This window comes from Oryctolagus cuniculus, chromosome 5 (assembly GCF_964237555.1).
Source record: "Oryctolagus cuniculus chromosome 5, mOryCun1.1, whole genome shotgun sequence".
NCBI classification, from domain to species: domain Eukaryota; kingdom Metazoa; phylum Chordata; class Mammalia; order Lagomorpha; family Leporidae; genus Oryctolagus; species Oryctolagus cuniculus.
Window position 1 is genome coordinate 152023367 of NC_091436.1, and position 19801 is coordinate 152043167.

Sequence of the window (19801 nt, forward strand, 5' to 3'; positions counted from 1 at the left end):
GGGCAGGATGCGAACACTGGGCTGCCCCTGAGACATTATCGGGATGACTTTGAGATGTGGATGCATATGCTGGACGTAGAAGTCTTCTCCGGAGGCCTTTGTCACACACACATAAGCTCATACCTAACTTCCTGCCTAACACTACAACCCAGCATGCAAGGTCAGGTGTCACATGGGCCTTCAACATTTATCAGAGTTTGGAGTAATTTGGATTTCCAAATTAAGGATACTCAACCTGTAGTACATTAATTCTTTCATTGTTTGAGGATTACTGCCCATGAATAATCTTAAGTGGTTTGATTTTTCCCATTTTCCTTACAGCTAGTTTCTAAGATCTCTGCATCATGATACACAGACAGGAAGATTTTCATGTGGCTGCTCTGAGATATATAAAGGAAATGATGTTCTCATGGTTTTAAACAATGTGATAATCCTTATTTAACAGAATACACCGGGCTGCCTATCACTTTTACTGATCTCAGGGGTTTCCTGTAAAGTGGTGTGAGATACAGTTCTTCAACTTAAGTGAATAACAATTTATGTGAATAGACAATTTATGCCAGAACCACCCTTTCCTACAGAAATCACCTTGATAAGGGCTGCTACTAAAAATTACCATCAGTTGTTTATTGTTTAATGATTAAAGTCACAGTGAACATAAAGCGTGTCCACTGTCGCCACAAAGGGAATATTCTGTACACAGTCAGACCTTCTGAGGCGTTCTGATTATGGTGCTCCTGATGAAAATACGGTTCTCTCATTTCTCATCTGAGTGATTCCAGCTGAGTTTCCTTTTAATACCAAGAACGCAGATGTATTCTGGATACTCATGGTGTGGTAACAACACAGAAAGCTGCTTTCTTCCGCACAAAGGGGAGGTAGTGGCAGTGGAGCTAGCAAAAATAATCCCATCACGAACACAAAGACATCAGCAAACTATAAAACTCTTTATTTACAGCACATTTCTTCTGTGGGGAATTTTTTCTTTAAAGCACATTTAAAAATACTCTTTATTCACTCTGTAAAACATTTCCATTTTACAAGTAGCAAAACCCAAAAGCCTGTTTCTCTGTACACATTTATTTTTCTCTTAGGAAAAAATAATAATGTCCTGTGGGGACATGAAACTGATTTTAATAATCAAAGTCTAACTTTGCCTCTGTGGGCAACATAATTACAAACATGAATTAGAGCTTTGGGATGTTAGATCATAAGGCCTAACGTACAGTGTACAAATTAAGTACTGTACTGTCAGCTGACGGAGTCTGATACAGGACAGCTGTCAGATGCCGGCGTTGTTTACATTTCAGGGGGTCTCAATATGTGAACTATAACGAACAGACCCAGTTCCAAGGATTCTGTAACCTCTTCTTTATTTTAAGACATACTTCAAAATTATTAGTATTTTGGTGCCTGATTGAGGGAAAATAAATCCTACAAAGGCTGGCCCGAGACAGGGTGGCCTTGCTTGGAATTCAGTTAGCAGCTCTGAGCGCTGTTAGAAGCTCCAACAGGCTTTGTGCCCTTTCATTCTGAACACAGGTATGCTTTAGTAAATAAATATTTAAGTCTCAATTCTGAAGAAACAATCCACAAAAATAAGTCACAGCTTTTTTTTTTCTTAACAATGATCCAGTATCTTAATTTCTCCATGTTAAACTTACCTTTCCTGACGGATAGAAATTACATTTGCAAAAATCTTGAACAAAATTGCTCAGAATATTTAAAACTTGTATTTGAAAAGCCTTTCACAATATGATGTCCAAGTTGCATAGAAGGCCCCAGTGATCACTAGGAAATCTACCACAGTCCAGTTTTTCCAGCCCAAGGAGGTCCAAACTTCGGGGAATAATGTGGCCCTCTTCTGCTGCTGCTCTGAAAAATATTCTATCAAAACGAAGCTTGCAAGTGGCAGATATGCCGAGGTTAGAGTTCATCTGGGTATCCCATGTATATTGGCAATGCTTAGGTTTGCCCAGAAACTCCCACACATCCAGAATGTTGCTGGGTAAACCACCACATTTGGCAACCTGGAAAGAAAAAGAATACGCTTTAAGATTTACACAGTCTTTGCCTCTTAATTTAAAAAAAAAATTATTTATTTGAAAGGCAGAGGTAGAGAGACAGAAGGACAGACAGAGAGATCTTCCATCTACTAGTTTATTCCCCTAGTGATCAAAACGGCTGGAGATGGGCCAGGCTACAGCCAGGAGCCCTGAACTCTATCTGGGTCTCCCACGAGCACAGCAGGGGCCAAGTATCTGGGCCATCTTCCGCTGCCTTCCCAGGTGCATTAAAGGGAGCTGGATCGAAAGTGAAGCTGCTGAAACACAAACCACACCTCATACCATACGCAGGTGTCACAGGCAGCAGAACCCTCTACACAACGCCAGCCCCTCCCCTTTAGTTTAAAAAGGTGTCGTGGGGGCTTTTTGTGTCTCAGCTGCCCCACTTCTGATCCAGCTCCCTGCTAATGGATTGGGAAAAGTAGTGGAAGACGGCCCGAATGTTTGGGCTTCTGCCACCCGTGTGGAGACCTGGAAGATCTGTTAGACGCTCCTGGCTGCTGGCGCAGGCCCAGCTGTTGCAGGCATTTGAGAGAACCAGCAGAGGGAAGATCTCTCTCTCCCTCAATATAATTCTCTCAAATAAATAAAAATAAATCTTAAAAACACCTAAGTAAAAAATACAAAGTTGTCTTGGCTAGTACAACATCTAAGTATGGCATTTCAATCAGAATATCAATTATTAATTGCACATACAAAATAATTAGATATACAGTAAAAACATTTTGGTATAATATAAAATATCAATACAGCTGGAGAGATTGGGCTTTGTCTCTTGTCTTCTGCCATGAATAGGGTCCTACCTTTGGGCAGAAGACAAAACTCAGAAGGCTAAATGCCTACTGGGCACAGTTATTCCTGTTAGTAGTTCTTCAAACTCAAAAAGTAAAAACAAGGCAAAATTGCTACTCCACATTAGTCTGAAGTTTAGGAGACGGCATTTATATGAGCCAATGACGTCACATGCCTTCATAGTTTCATTGAAACTGCGGCCGGCGCACTGCGCTGATCCAATGGCAGGAGCCAGGTGCTTCTCCTGGTCTCCCATGGGGTGCAGGGCCCAAGCAGTTGGGTCATCCTCCACTGCACTCCCAGGCCACAGCAGAGAGCTGGACTGGAAGAGGGGCAACCAGGACAGAATCCGGCGCCCCAACCGGGACTAGAACCCGGTGTGCCGGCGCCGCAGGCGGAGGATTAGCCTGTTAAGCCGCGGCACCGGCTTGTCCATGAACATTAAAATGACTTTGTCACTCACTTCTTGATCCCTTAAATTTGTATCTCCTGCAAATATAACTGTAGCCGATTCTGGAGCCTCTTGGATTTTCTCTAGGACCATTTTTAACTGGTTCATTCGTTCCGTGGCGTGGCCTCTGGTGCTCTCCAAATGGGACGTCATAAGGTAAAGTTCATTCCCGGACACACTCGCCTGCAACAGGATAAATAATTACCATCACCGAAACAGCCCACTGACCACCAAGGCTGAACACTGGTAACAAAATCAACAGCCTTCTTGATCCACTGGTTTATATTTACCAGACTGAAACTATAATCAGCACTGTGCCCATCCAGAGAAGTGTAGGGTGCTAGTCCTGCCCCCAAAGAAGACTGCTTAGCACGCACCACCCTCCTTAGCACTCCAGCCCTCCACCATCAGCCCTCCCGCAGTGTCCCGGGGCCATCTGTAGCTCCTCCTCTGGACTCCCACAGCATACTGGACAAACTCAATTAAACCACAATTATTTCCCTCCTACAAAGCCATGAGTCATCTGCAAACAGAGAGGATTCTTATTTACTGTTATATTATTAAGGGCCTGGCACACAAGTACTCAAAACTGTGAGTTAAGTGAACAATTAAGAACCATTCACAGGCCAGCGCCATGGCTCACTAGGCTAATCCTCCATCTGCGGCGCCAGCACTCTGGGTTCTAGTCCTGGTTGGGGCGCCGGGTACTAGTCCCAGTTGCTCCTCTTCCAGTCCAGCTCTCTCTCTCATTGTCTAACTCTGCCTGTCAAAAAAAAAAAAAAAAGAACCATTCACTACTTGCCGTTAACATACTCACACTGGAGGCCAGCGTTGTGGCATATGGGGTAAAGCTGATGCCCACCGACACTATTACCACATATGGGCACCGGTTCATGTCCTGGCTGCTCCACTTCCTATCCAGCTCCCTGCTAACGGTCTGGGAAAGGAGCGGAGGATGGCCCAAGTGCTTGGCCTCTGCCACCCACACAGGAGACCCAGAAGAAGCTCCTGGCTCCTGATTTTGGCCTGCCCCAGCCCTGGCCATTGTGGCCATCTGGCAAGTGAAAAAGCAGATAGAAGATCTTGATCCCTGTCTCTCCCTCTCTCTTTGTAGCTCTGATTTTCAAATAAATGAATAATTTTTTTAAAAAAAGATACACTGTAGGATGTCACTATATATATATAAGAATTCCAGCAGCCAGCACTGTGGCTCAGCGGGTCCCACCAGTATCCCATATCAGAGTGCTCCCTGCTAATGTGCCTGGAAAAGCAGAAGATGGCCCAAGTACTGTCACTCACGTGGGAAATCCAAATGGAGTTCCTGGCTACTGGCTTCAGCCTGGCCCAGATTTGGCTATTGCAGCCATCTGGGGGAGTAAACGAGTGGATAGAAGACCTCTCTGTCTCTCCCTCTTTGTCACTCTGTCTTTCAAAGATAGACAGATAAATACATAAATCTCTTTAAAAAAAAGAATTCTAGGGGCCAGTGCTGTGGCACAGAAGGTTAAGCCTCTGCCTGCAGTGCCAGCATCCCCTGTGGGCTCAGGTTCAATCCCGGCTGCTTCACTTCCAATCCAGCTTCCTGCTTACGTGTCTGGGAAAGCAACAGAAGATGACCCAAGTGCTTGGGCCCCTACAACATGGGAGACCCAGAATAAGCTCCTGGCAGGGCTTTGGCCTAGCTAGCTATGGCTGTTGTGGCCATTTGGTGAGTGATTCAGTAGATGGAAGATCTCTCTTTCTCCTTTCTCTGTATTTCTGCTTTTCAAACAAAGAAACAAATCTTAAAAAAAAAAAAAAAAAAAAAAAAAAAAAAAAAAAAACCTCCATTTTTACAAGTGTGTCCATATTAAAAATGTATGTAAAAAGTTAACTTATAAAGTTCTTTAAAACTATTTAAAACAATCTGTATGTAAAGAACAAATTTTTATCTAAAGGTAATGGTTTTCAGAAAATAGCACCATAGAACTATAAACAAAGTCTTCTTTTTTTTAAAAAAGTCAGTTTTAAAAAATTACTTACATGCACACACAAGAGATTCCTCATCATTTTGGTGTTTGGAAAAGGAATAATCTCTTGGCTTTTTAATTTCACTCTGGACTTCTTCAACATTATAGCTGTGAAATATCCTTCTTCATGACCTTCAAATGGTTGTGGAAAAGAATTTAGGCTAAGAAGGTCAAGGTATTTTCAGCTTATTACAAGTTCCCCTCCTGAAGATTTTATGACAACAGATATGTTATTTCAAAATAGTCTAAGAAAGCAAACTAAGTCCACTTGTTTACCTGCCCCCTCTGAATATTTAACTGGAAATATGGAAGAAATATAAAAATGTGGGGTCCTGTGGCACCGCAGGTTAAGCTGCCACTTGGGATGTCCTGTATTCCACAATGCAGTGCTAGATGGAGTCCTGGCTCCTCTGCTTCCAACCCAGCTTCTTGCTAATGCACCTGGAAAGCGGCAGAGATGGCTTAAGAACTTGGACTCCTGGCACCCATGTGGGAGACCCAGTGGAGTTCATGGCTCCTGGCTGTGGCCTGGCCCAGCCAGCCCCAGCTATGCAGGCATTTAGGGAGTCAAACAGCGGATGCAAAATCTCTCTCTCCCCCTTTTTCCGTTACTCTGCCTTTCAAACAAATAATTAAATAAAAAAAGCATGTAAGTGCCAAAAATACTGGCCAACATCAAGTAAGAAATTTCTGCAAAACACCCAGCAGATGAGCCTTGAACTGAGACAAAGTGACATGCGTTCAGAGAACAGGAGTGGAAGTCAGTGAATGAAAGCCTCCAGCAGTTTTCCAGGAGACGCAGATGGAGAAGTGGTAACTGCCTATCAGAACAGGGAGACCACCTGAATGCCTGTAGCGGAGAACCACAGACAGGAGGGGAATGTTAACACAAATGTACCACAAAAGGTACAGTGCCAAGCTAGGAACAGGAGCGCCAGTTCTGGGCTGGCGTAGAGTAGCAGGTTAAGCTGCCACTTGCAGCACCGGCATCCCATATGGGCACCAGCCTGAGATCTGGCTGCTGATCCAGCTCCCTGCTGATGTACCCGAAGACAGCCCAAGTGCTTGGGCCCCTGCACCCACGTGGGAGACCTGGAGGAAGCTCCGAATTCCTGGCTTTGGCCTGGCCCAGTCCTGCCCATTAATGGCCATTTGGGGAGTAAACCAGCAGATGGACAATCTCTGTTAACTCTGCTTTCAAATTAAAAAAAAAAAAAAAAAAAAAAAGAGAGAGAGAGAGGTTTTTTTTTTTTTAAAAGGGTCCGTTCAAGGACTGGATATAGGATTAAGCATCTCCCTGGGGTCTTCTCCAACTCCTTACATCCAGGTGATCACACATGAGTGAGACAAGCGGTTTACGGAGAAACTGAACTGTGGCTGCTCCAGCCACTCAGCAGCCTCTGAAGGAGAGCTGGGAATGGACTGAAAGCAGGGATGACGTAAAAGTGTGTCTCCTCGAGCCTCAGCCCCTGCTGAGGGCTGCCTGCAGCAGGGAGGCAAAACAAGCATGCCACCTAGTATCCAGAACCCAGAAAGCTAGAGGGCTCTGGTAGGGAAACCGCGCGGCCTGAGATGAAGGGCGTCCACACGTCGACACACGGACAGCGGGGGAAGCAGCAGTCTACTCCACAATCAATCATCCCTCACCCACCCCTAGTGGGGTGTACTACCTGGCCTTGCTGGGGGACACTAAGCTCTCGTTGGCTTTTTAATACCTGGTGTTTACATGTGAACCAAGAGTCAACAAGTCCAACATGGCAGGACATAACCAACACAGACAAAAAGAAGAAATTAAAGCAACGCAGACAAAAAATTAACACCTAAAACAAACTAACCAACAACTAACAAAATAATGTCCTATGTGATAAGGTACTGCCTCCATAAACAAGAAAATGCCATAAAAAAAAACCTGACATTAAATGAACAGGAGGCCTGGGAAATTAAAATAATATTTAAAAACCAAGACAGTTGCCAAGAAAGTGGGACAGAGACATGAAAAATCAATGAGACATGAAAATGAAAGGGTCTTTTAACAGAGGGATTCCCAAAAGGGGATGAGAAAAGGAATTATAAAGGAGGGAGAAAAGGAAAGAGAAAAGAAAGAAGTGAGAAAAGGAAAAAGAAAGAATGAAAGGAGCACGGAGGGCAATAGAGGGGAGAAAGAAAGACAACTAGGAGAGAAGAGGAAGGAAGGTGAGAAAAAGAATTTTCCAGATCTGAGACTCCCTGAACAGCACAGTAGATGAGAAATGGCGTCAGCACACAGCCTGCTGGCTAAGAGGCCTGTATCCCCATTAGAACGCTGGGCTGCATTTGCAGTCCTGGCTCCTGCTGAATCAAACTGGAGGCAGTGGTGACAGCTGAAGTGAGTGGGTTCCTGCCACCCGGGCAGGACACCGGGATCATGTTCCCTGCTCCTGGCTTCAGGCTCAGCCCAGCCCTGGCTTTTGCAGATATTTGGAGAGTACACCAGAGGATGAGTGGTCTCTCTGTTCATCTGTCTCTCTCTCTGACAATCAACAAGAGGGAAAAAAAGAAAGAAAAGAACAAAATAATGCTACAGTTAAGAAAAAGAAACCCTCCTAGGGCCAGAGCTGTGGCTTAGCGGGTAAAGCCACTGTCTGCAGTGCCGACATCTCATATGGGCGCCGGTTCGAGACCTGGCTGTTCCACTTCTGACCCAGCTCTCTGCTATGGCCTGGGAAAGCAGCAGAAGACGGCCCAAGGCCTTGGGCCCCTGCACCTGCATGGGAGACCCAGAAGAAACTCCTGGCTTCGGATCAGCACAGCTCCAGCTGTCTTGACCATCTGGGGAGTGAACCAGCAGAAGGAAGACCTCTCTCTCTCTCTCTCTCTCTCTCTATGTAACTGTGACTTTCAAGTAAAATAAATAAATCTTTAAAAAAAAAAAAAAAAGAAAAAGAAACCCTCAAAGCGTCAGAGATTTGGGCAAAAACAGGAATGAGCGGCAGACATCATTATCAATAACACAAGCTAAAAGACACTGAAGCAATGCCCTAAAAATGACTTCCTACCTAGAAAGCTATGTTCAGCCAAACTATCAACCAATTACAAATATGTTAGGATCCAAAAACTTCACTACCCATTCACTACTTCTAGAAAGCAACCAGAGAATGAGCTGTAATAAAATGAGGCAGAAGGAAAGCCTGGGATTCAGAAAACGAGAAACTCTAAAAGGAGAAGCAAAAGAATGCTCGAGAACGCAGAAGAGCAGTCCTACACACACAGACTGAGAGGGAATTCTCGACCTTAGCAATTTTGGATTAAAGAGGAAATCAGAGCTAAAAAAAAAAAAAATCACATACTATGTAACAGCAAAAGTCAAAGAAAACATAAAAACCATGAGATGTGGCCAAAGTGGCACTTTAAATGCACTTTAGCAAAAACAAAATAAATGGAAAATTAAAAACTAAGTTATTCAGTGCAAAAAGGTTAAAACAAATTCATAGACTTTTTGAAAAAGCATAATCACAATGCAATTATCACATTAAAAAATTTTAAAACAACTTCAATCAAAAAGTGTCTCAAATGTTAGTAATTTCTCAGAAAAATATCTATTTTAATCACTTTTCTCACATTTATTAACATTAAATTGTATAAAATGTAGAGCCAGCGCTGTGGCGTAGCAGGTAAAGCCACCGCCTGCAGTGCGGTCACTGGTTTGAGTCCCATATGGGCACCGGTTTGAGTCCTGGCTGCTCCACTTCCAATCCAGGTCTCTGCTATGGCCTGGGAAAGCAGTAGAAGACGGCCCAAGACCTTGGGCCCCTGCACTCATGTGGGAGACCCAGAAGAAGCTCCTGGTTCTGGATCAGCCTAGCTCCAGCCGTTGTGGCCACTTGGGGAGTGAACCAGTGGGTGGAAGACCTCTCTCTCTCTCTTTCTGCCTCTGTAACTCTGCCTTTCAAATAAATCTTTAAAAATAAATAAATTGTATAAAATGTTCTCCTATAATTCTTTTAGTATCCTGTGCCTTGCTTAGTATTCTCAAACTTATTCATTTGGTTTTTCTTCTTTTTGTGCCAACAGACTGACTCTACTTATCTCTTTCACTGATCTGTTTTTCAAAGGAAAAGAAGTAGCAAGAAAATTGTTACCTGTAATAATCTCATAACTACTTGCTCGCTTCTTTATGTAGCTACAATATGGAGGAATAACTTCCTGTAGAAACACCACATCAGGGCTGTACCTAATTGAAAACATCAGTTTATAGTAAATACCAGGTATACCATTTCACTTTCAGCTACCAAGAGGAAGGAAATTCCATGACATACAAGAAAAACAAAATCTCTAAGGTATCTGATAGTCAATGTTTACACTAACCTTGTACGACTATAAACTGAGAATCTTCTATACAACTTAACACAAAACACTGTAGTAAAAAACAATGGCAACAACTGACAATAGAAGACACTGAGAGCCTGCGAGTGGTACTACACTCCAGCAGAAGCTTTCACAGTTATCTATAACAATCCTCTGGAAAATTCTTATCCACAACGAAGAAAGCTGAGCTCCAGAGAACTTAAGTGAAGCTGCAAAGCCAGTCTGGGGCAGGAACAGACTTTCTGGGCGACTTTGCATGGCAGAACTCATAACACAGAGTTGAATACATAGTCCCAGGTGGCTTCTAATAAACACGAGTGCTCCCTCTCCACCCAAACCCCATCTCGTTCTCAGAGGCAGTCACTGAGATCCTTCTCGGGGCGGACTCTGAACCCAGCTCCTGCGGTAAAGCCTGCGGTGCTGGGCTATCACTCGTAGATACACAAGAGACACTACAACATTAGAAAACTACTAGCCAGAAGTGACAATACTCACAAAGCTATGTAGGAACACACTCCTCGGGCCCTCTCCTGCAGATGGTTCAGATCCAACCCATCAATATTCCAGGTGATGCACGAGAACATGCTGCCATCTTCCTGCTGAGTATTTTCAGTTGGGCTGGTTGTAGAACTAATGGAATCACTTGTTTCTTCGCTGGTGAGGTCAACACTGGCAACATCAGAATAGAACAAAACTTGGAAAATAATTTGTAAGTGGATTACGAAGGCCCTCATCTTACAGGTGAGGTTATTTTTTTTAAATGTTGCCTCTTCCCTATTTCTTTTTTTTTTTTTAATTTATTTATTTTATTTGGAAAGTAGTTAGAGAGAAAGAGAAAGGTCTTCTATCTGCTGGTTCACTCCCTAAATGGCCACAACAGCTGGAACTGAGCTATTTCAAAGCCAGGAGGCTGGAGATTCTTCCAGGCCAGGGGCCCAAGCAGTTGGGCATCTTTTACTGCTTTCCCAGGCCACAGCAGAGAGCTGGATCGGAAGTGGAGCAGCCAGGACTTGAACAGTCACCCATATGGGATGCTGGCGCTGCGGGCAGCAAGCTTACCTGCTATGCCGCTGCGCCAGCCCCTGTAAGTTTAACAAGAGTCTGAAAATAATCTGCCTGCAGAACAACAAAAGCCACAACTGAGGAAAAATTGATTCTGACCCAAAGGCTTGCTCATTTACACTTTAGTCAACTCAACAGCCTTCAGTGTGTCTCTAAAATAATCTTATAAACCATGACCCTGGGGCCAGCGCTGTGGTGTAGCAAGTAAAGCCGCCGACTAGTGCTGGCATCCATATGGGCGCCAGTTCATGTCCCAGCTGCTCCATTTCCAATCCAGCTCTCTGCTATGGCCTGGGAAAGCAGCAGAGGATGGCCCAGGTCCTTGGGCCCCTGCACCTGTGTGGGAGACCCGAAAGAAGCTCCTGGCTCCTGGCTTCGGATTGGCCCAGCTCTGGCTGTTGCAGCCAATTGGGGAATGAACCAGTGGATGGAAGCTCTCTCTCTCTGTCTGCCTCTGCATCTCTGTAACTCTGCCTTTCAAATAAATAAATAAATCTTTTTTAAAAAAATGACCCCAAATTACACTAAGAAATGTAGGATTTACAAATGTATTTGCATTCGTTCTAGATCCTATTTGAAATCATGTCTCATGGTAGGAAACAAACAATTACATATTCCTTGCTGTCCCCTCTTGGGTTGGTACAGTCTGAGATTCCTCCCCTTCAAAGTGAGTCCAAGTAACTGACCAACCAACTATACCAGAAAGGATATTTTGGGACATCTGAGGCTTGGACATACAAAGCAATGGGCTTCCATTCAGGCCTCTAGAACATGTGCTCTGGGAACCCTCAATTGCCACGTAAGAATGCTGACTACACTGAGACTGCCAGGCTGGAGGGGCCACACATGTGGCACTCAGTCAGTCCTGTCTGATCTGCCATCTGCCATCCCACCAAGGCCCCAGACATCTGAGTGAAAGCACAAAACATCACTAAAAGGTGATTACCAAGCAAATGTAGAAGCTATTCACAAATTCAATAATTGGGATTTTTACATTTGTAATTTTAATAAACTTACTGCCAATATTTTAACTGTATTTGGAATTAGATTTTCAGAACTGCAAACAGTAGAAAGAATCCTTATACACTATTCATCCAGATTCTCCAAATGTAAATATTTTATTTAACATTTACATGCTTTACTCTGAAACATTTGCTTACTTTTGGTATGTACTTCCTAAAAACAAGGACATACTTGAGTGATTATCAAACCGATTATCATTGATACAATACTATCTCAAGACCTGTTCCAAGGGCCGGCATTATGGCATAGTGGGTTAAGCCACCTCCGATACAGCCTCCCAAATGGGCACCGGTTCTAGTCCCAGCAGCTGCACTTCCGATCCAATGAAAGGATGAGCCTGGGAGAACAATGGAGGATGGCCCAAGTGCTTGGGCCCCTGCACTTAGAGGGGAGACCTGGATGAGGTTCCTGGTTTAGGCATGGCCCAGCCACAATTATTGCAGACATTTGGGGAGTGAACAACCAGATCGAAGACTGACCTATCTACCTCTCTCTAACTCTTTCAAATAAACCAATCTTCAAAAAAAAAGACCTGCTGCACTTTTGCTAACAGTGGCCTAGCCCCAGATCACATGCTGCGTGTGGACGGCAGGCTGTCTTTCAGTATCTTTCAGTATGTAACAGTTGACCAGGCCATCTTTGTTTCTCATGACCTGGACATTTTTGAGGAGTAAAGGCTTAAAGGCTATGTATTTAACAGAATATCCTTCAAAAATCATCAAACAACCTTTAGGTTTGTCTGATCTTTTCTTGTGATTCAAGTCAGATTATGCATTTTTTTGAAGAATGAGGATACTTCAAAAGAACAGGGGCTGGCACTGTGGCACAATGGGTTAAAGCCCCAGTCTGCAGCACCCACATTCCATATGAGCGCTGGTTCAAGTTCCGGCTATTCCACTTCTGAACCAGCTCTCTGCTATGGCCTGGGAAAGCAGTGGAAGATGGCCCAAGTCCTTGGGCCCCTGCACCTGTGTGGGAGACCCGGAAGAAGCTCCTGGCTCCTGGCTTCAGAACAGCTCAACTCTGACCACTGCAGTCATTTGGGGAGTGAACCAGTGGATGGGAGACCTCTCTCTCTCTCTGGCTCTGCCTCTCTCTGTAACTGCATTTCAAATATATAAATATTTTTTAAAAAATCATGGAGAAATGGAAGTAAAAGATAAGTTTATTAGGGCTGGCATTGTACTGTAGCAGGTTAAGCCATCACGTGCAATGCTGGCATCCCAAATGGGCACTGGTCCATGTCCTGGCTGCTCCACTTCAGATCCAGTTCCCTGCTAATGGCCTGGAAAGAGCAGCAGAAGATGGCACAAGTGCTTAAGCTCCTACCACCCAGGTTGGAAACCCAGATGAAGATGCTGGCTCCTGGGTTCAGCCTGGCTCAGCCCTGGCTGCTGGAGGCATTTGGGGAATCACACAGCAGATGGAAGATCTCCACCTCCCCACTTCACCCTCACCCCCATAACTCTTTCAAATAAATAAATCTTTAAAAAAAAAGTTTAAATCCATGCGGTTTTCCATAAAATGAATTTACCACTAATTTTTTAAAGTATCTTTATATGTCCTCCTGAGTAATTACCCGGAGATGCCTAATATGGATTTGTTCCAAAACTGTGATATTAACTTTGATCATTTGGTTAACATATTGTCAACCAGATTCCTCACTTATGAGTTCCCCCTTTATAATGAGATTTATGGGTAAGTATACTTTGCAACTATGTACACATTTTGCTTCTCATTAAATTTTTACCTACTAGTTTCAGTATCCATTGCTGATGTTTCCCAGAAATAATTACTATGGTGGTTCCCAACTGATGACTTCTTTAAATCCTCATGCTTTCTATACCTAGTAGTTGGAATTCTGCTACAACGAAGTGTCCCCTTCTTCCTTAAACAAGTGTGTATCAGTATGGATTGTTACTTTATTCTGTAGATTATGATCTATTCCTATCAATTATCCTGTCACTCCACCTATCTCATCATAGATGGGGGTTTGTGAGGCAGAGGCATGGAGGTGCAGGGGAGGGAATTAGAACGGGACTTTTAAGCTGGTCCCTGTCTCTCTGGCATGTCCCCAACATTTTCTGGACAACCCATTACTTTCCAGCACCACAGATAGTCCAGATTCATCTTGCTCCTGCTCTGTAATCTGTCATTTCTTTTTTTTTTTTTTAAGATTTATTTATTTATTTGAAAGTTAGAGCCACACAGAGGAAAAAGGAGAGGCAGAGAGAGAGAGACTGGCTGCAACGGCCAGAGCTGCACCAATCAGAAGCCAGGAGCCAGGAGCTTCCTCTGGGTCTCCCATGCAATGCAAAGCCCAAGGACTTGGGCCATCCTCCACTGCCCTCCCAGGCTATCAGCAGAGAGCTGATCGGAAGTGGAACGGCTGGGCCTCGAACCAGCGTCCATGTGGGATGCCATGCCAGCACTGCAGGTGGCAGCTTTACCAGCTACGCCATAGCGCCAGCCCCTGTTATCTGTCATTTCTAAGAGGCCCTGTTCCTTTCAGTGAAGAATGGTATTTACAAGCCAAGATCTAAGTGCCAAGCTGAATGCAATGCCCACTCTGAAGCAAAAAACAAATCTTCTGAGTCATTTTCTTTACATGTAAAACTCTCCTTTGTTGTTTTCATCCGCCCCAAAATTCCTTTCTTAATATTATACTTTTTTTTTTCCCCCAAAGACTTACCACAAAAGAGAAAAAGCCAGGTGATTCCAATGCCTGGTCAAAGATGTTAGATCCTTGACCAGGAAGAAGGAATATTAGCTCTTTATTTCTATCAAATCTTCTCTTTCACACACTGTATTTTAAAGATGTAGGGGCTAGCATTGTGGCACAGTGGTTAAGCCACCACTTGTGACACTGGCATCCAATACTGGAGTGCAAATCCGAGTTCCAGCTGCTCTGCTTCCAGTCAAGCTCCCTGCTAATTCACCTGGGAAGCAGAAGTTGACAAAGGTGTCCCTGCTACCCTGCGGGAGACCTGAATGGAGTTCCAGGCTCCTGAGTTCAGCCTGGCCCAGCCCTGGCTGATGCAGCCATTTGGGGAGTGAGCCAGCAGATGCAAGACCAATTATCTCCCTCCCCCACCATCTCTCTCTCTGCCTAACAAATAAATATTTTTTATAAGTGTCTATCACATTAAGCCCCTTACCTTACAGCACAAATCACCCTTTCTGCAGTTAAAAGATGCCCATCTATAACTCAATTTGTTTCCTAGAGACTGTAAACACACTCCCTACGCTCTTCAGTGGAGGAGTGTCACAGGTGATGTTCTGGAGAGCACATGGCTGCTCTCTCTGTAACTCTGGCTTTCAAATAAGTAAATCTTTTCTTAAAAATTTCTTCTACTCACCGGGTTCTAGTCCCGGTCGGGGCGCCGGATTCTGTTCCGGTTGCCCCTCTTCCGGGCCAGCTCTCTGCTGTGGCCCAGGAGGGCAGTGGAGGATGGCCCAAGTGCTTGGGCCCTGCACCCGCATGGGAGATCAATTAGAAGCACCTGGCTCCTGGCTTCAGATCGGCACAGCACCGGCCTTGGCAGCCATTTGGGGAGTGAACCAATGGAAGGAAGACCTTTCTCTTTGTCTCTCTCTCTCACTGTCTATAATTCTACCTGTCAAATAAAAATAAATAAATCTTAAAATAATAATTCTTTTTTAAAAAATTGTTTTTTAATCTATTTTTAAAGATTTATTTATTTATTTGAAAGTCAGAGTTACAGAGAAAGGTAAGACAGAGAGAGAGGTCTTCAATGCACTGGGTCACTCCCCAATTGGCCACAATGGCCAGAGCTGCGCCAATATGAAGCCAGGAGCCAGGAGCTTCTTCCGAGTCTCCCGCACAGGTGCAGGGGCCCAAGGACTTAGGCCATCTTCTACTGCTTTCCCAGGCCATAGCAGAGAGCTGGATCGGAAGAAGAGCAGCTGGGACTAAAACCGGTGCCCATATGGGATGCTGGCACTTCAGGCCACGACGTTAACCCACTGCACCACAGGCCAGCCCCTAATCTATTTATTTGAAAGGCTGAAGACAAGTCTTCCATACACTGGTTCACTCCCCAAATGCCTGTAATAGCTAGAACAGGGTCAGGCTGAGGCTGAGACAGGAATTCCATCCAGGTCTCCCAAGTGGATGGCAGGAACCCAACTACTTGAACCATCACCTGCTACCTCCCAGAGTACACACCAACAGAAAGCCTAAGCACACAGCAAAGCCAGGACTCAAATTCAAGCACTGCAGTATGAGATGAGGGCATCCAAAGAAGTGTCCCAGCTTCTGGGCCAATGCCCAGCTCTGCTCTCCTTTGTATCGCTGCTGGAGGAGGGAGCCAGGCATCCGGCCTAACAAAACGTCAGCTGAGATGTCTGCCTCCCATCTGAATGCGTGGGTTTGAGTTTCAGTTCTCCCAAGTTCAGCTTCTTGATAATCCCCATCCTGGGAGGTAGCAGGTGATGGCTCAAGTGCTTGGGTTCCTATCATCCACATGGGAGTCCTGGACTGAGTTTCCTGCTACCAGTTTTGCTGTGGGGTAAGCCAGTGGATGAGAGCTCCCTCTCCCAGCCTTTCAGGGAAAAAAAAAAAAGGAAAACAGCCATCTGGGGATCAAGCCAAAAAGCCAGAATGTATTCAGCAGGTCTGGGATGGGGCCTGAGACTCTGCACATCTAAGCAGCTCCCACAGTGTCCATGCTGCTGGTCCAGGGCTCTGAGGGGAGTGGCTCTCAATGCTGGCTCCATGTAAGAAACACTCAGGAGGTTTTAAAAGAAAAAGAACAAAAACTAGGAGGAGCAAACGGGCCCTACTCCAGATTCAATAAGTTAAAATCTTTGGGAAGCGGTGCAACAGGAAGAGTATTTAACTCCCCAGATAATTCTAACATGCAGCTAAGATTCAGCACAGCGATTTTAAGGTTCCCCTTATCTCCCCTGAGAGATACTATACATTCTGATGTAGGGGCTAAATCGCCTTCAGTTCAATTTCACCTTTTGCTAACAACCTGAGATTCCCGCCTCACTCTTTTAAGACAAAGTCCCTATGGAGCAGGCTTGAATTTGTTGGTCATAGTATCTTGCTAACAATTTCCTTTTGTTCTTTATTGCTGTTTTTTGTTAAAGCCAACACCAAAAATCGAATCAAGCTCTGCTCCATGAAAACACTGGCCTAGGAAACATCTTCCAGCCTTCCCATTTCTCTCCACAGTGGACAAAATTCAAAAGCCTCACTCCCACTGGCACTTGATTTGAGTTCTGAGACAACAGACCATGGCCTAATCAAACACTTTTTTTTTTTTTTTTTTTTTTACTGTTCTGGGATCAGGGGCTCCTAACTGTCGCCATGACTCAACTCCATTCACACTTTTACTGAGGGCCCATTTCAGAGAATCTACTCTTTTGTTCCAATTTATCAGTTGTAATCCAGTCTGCTGGAACAAGTGGCAACTGAGGTAGGCTGGAGGAGATCAGAAACCATCAGGGGCAGGTACTGGAATGCAGCCAGGCTTCAGAAAGGACAAGTGTCCCGGCTGCTGCACTTCCAGTCCAGCTCCCTGCTAATGCACCCAGAAAAGTAGTGGAGACGGCCCAAGTGCTTGGGCCCCGCGTGGGAGACCTGGATGAAGCTCCTGGCTTTCACCTGGCTCAGCCCTGCCTGTTTGGGCCATTTGAAGAGTGAACCAGTGGATAGAAGATCGATCTCTAACTCTGACTTTCAAATAAATAACTCTTAAAAAAAAAAAAAAAAAAAGACAATGTGCGGCAAGGCGTGCTTTCTCCCAATCCTGCAAATCGACTTCTCTCTGCTTCATTCTCTCCATGGTCTCTCTTCTCCTGCTCAACCAGAGGATGAGTATGGATCCCACCATGCTATGTTAACATGTTACAGTTCTTACTCCACAGGAAGATCCAAACTTCCCTCTCTCCTTCCTAACCCCAAAATCCAAGGAGAGGAGATCTGACTGGCTGGCGTGGACTAGGTGACACCTCCTAGCCCAGGTGGCTCTGGCTACTACAACATGAGGACCAGACACAAGACACTGTGGGCAGGTGGGCAATTCCCCAAAAGCAGCAGGGCAGAGGGAGACAGGAGCCTAGGAAAAGGCTTTCACATTCCAGAAGCCAGGGCAGCTTGAGAGGTCAAAGGGAGAAGGTCGTCTCCACTGCCAACAGGGAGCTGCACAGGCTGCCCACATAGCTGGGAGAACTTCAATACACACTCAGTGTATATTCACTGAGAACGGACTGCATGTGTCAAATACTGCGTTAGACTTAGCAACTGGGAAGTCAGCGACATACAAGGCTGTCTCTACCAAACGGGCAGCCTGCAAGATACAAAATGTGGAACAGTTACAGCGTGCACCAAGTCACCGGGCAAGGCCATGGACAACGCTCTGGAGCACCGACTAGGGGAGCCTCACCCAGACTTGGCACGTCAGGAGAAGCTTCTCTGAAAGACAGGTCACGTCTAAACTGAAGCCTGCATCGTTATTAGCAAAGAAGGAAGAAAAACGGCTCCACACAGATAATAAAAATGTTTATAAAGACAGGCCAAAAAGGGAAGATGGCAGGAGACGAACTTGGACAGCCAGGCAGTGGTCAAACTGCAGAGGGACTCACAGGGCCTCTGGACTTCAGCAGCACTAATGGAGACACTGGGATGGGTGCACTGGAGTTAACAGGGGAGGGTGTGTTTTGCATTTATGTATGTATGTATGTATGTGTATGTATGTATGTATTTGAAGGGCAGAGTTAGAGAGAGAGGAGAGGGAAAGAGACAGAGAGAGGTCTTCTATCCGATATTTAACTCCTCAAACACCCACAACAGCTGGGGCTGGGCCAGTCGGGATGCAGGAGCTTCTTCCCGGTCTCCCACGTGGGTGCAGGGGCTTTGTTGGGCCGTCCTCTGCTGCTTTCCCAGGCGCATTAGCAGGGAGCTGGATCGGAAGTGGAGCAGCTGGGACTGGAACTCGGACCCATGTGGGATGCAGGCATTGCAGGCTGCAGCTTAACCGGTTAAGCCACAGCGTCCGGGTCCTATGCAGGTGCATTCTGAAATGCTGGCCAGTGAGAGCAAGTAGATAAACAAAGTAGGGAGCAGGGGCCCTGTCAAGCAGCCATTCTTCCATAGAGGATTTTTGCCTCGTTCACCCGTTTCCAAGTGTAATCAAAATAACGGCACCTTCCCTTCCTATCTTTTTCATATTTTAACTAACAAAAACCAACTACGAATACAGTGAGCTGCCTCTGACGAGTCTTACCAACAGTAACGTCTACCTAAGAATCCCCGGAGCCCACGGAAGTGAGACGGCTGGAATGGCAGCCCCCAGACCCAGCCACGGGGGAAACCTGCAAACCACCGACCGACGCTGGGCTCCCCATCAGGAAACGTCCACCTGCCCCACACCCTGGACCCCCCCAGGCCATCGCCGGAACAAAGCCCGAAACGCTGCCTGATGGTGAGCCGGCTGGCGCACCAAGGCCCCGATCATCTGTCCGGTAACGAAACCTCTGGCTCACGCCTCTCCCACGCTTCCAAGTCCAACTCCACCCCGCAGGTGTTTCCTTCTGCACCTCAGCAAGGGGGCTCACGGCCCCCCGGCGGCCCCTCACCGCCCTCCGCCCCGCGCCTCTCACCAGGTCCCGGGCTCCGAGGGGCGGCTTTCCAAGACGCTCTCCTCCACCGGCCGCTCGAAGTAGGAGTCCAGCGCCCTCTGAAAAGCAAAGGCACAGGGTGGGCCGCGCGCTCCTCGAAGCGGGCAAGGGCGGAGGAAGGTAGAGAGGGCGTACTTCCATCTCCCAGTCGTTCTCGGCCAGGTAGCACTGCGCCACGGCGGCGTCGCAGCTCGCCACGGCGGCGAACTCGGCACACTGGAGCCGCCGCCTCTTCGCCTCGGGACTGCCTTCCTCCAGCTCCATCAGCCCGCCGCGGCTTCGCCAAGCCCTCAATGGGCACCAGCTACCGCCTCCCCGTTCCGCGCAGGCGCGCACTGCCCCGGCGCGGCCGCGTCAACCGCCCGGCTGGGAAACGCGCTCCGCGGCTGGGCAGCGGTCCGGGG

At 46.1% G+C, this 19801-nt stretch overlaps 1 protein-coding gene across 1 annotated transcript; it reads right to left on the bottom strand.

Moving 5' to 3' along the window:
- Positions 1 to 928: 928 nt before the first annotated feature.
- Positions 929 to 19765, bottom strand: TDP2 (tyrosyl-DNA phosphodiesterase 2). The gene is made up of 7 exons (XM_002714156.5): positions 19533 to 19765; positions 19380 to 19456; positions 10158 to 10331; positions 9437 to 9528; positions 5332 to 5450; positions 3322 to 3492; positions 929 to 2030 (listed from the first exon to the last, which is right to left on the bottom strand). Exons 1-7 carry the CDS (start codon positions 19659 to 19661, stop codon positions 1749 to 1751), a joined length of 1044 nt encoding a protein of 347 aa, XP_002714202.2. The 5' UTR covers positions 19662 to 19765; the 3' UTR covers positions 929 to 1748.
- Between the last annotated feature and the right edge of the window lie 36 nt (positions 19766 to 19801).

Excerpts from the sequence above, each read along its gene's own strand:
- TDP2 (XM_002714156.5), bottom strand. The coding sequence starts at position 19,661 with ATGGAGCTGGAGGAAGGCAGTCCCGAGGCGAAGAGGCGGCGGCTCCAG. Across the intron at positions 5,451-9,436 it reads TAGTTATGAGATTATTACAG|GTCATGAAGAAGGATATTTC; the intron begins GTAACAATTTTC and ends AACCATTTGAAG. Across the intron at positions 3,493-5,331 it reads GGAATCTCTTGTGTGTGCAT|GCGAGTGTGTCCGGGAATGA; the intron begins GTAAGTAATTTT and ends ATCCTGTTGCAG.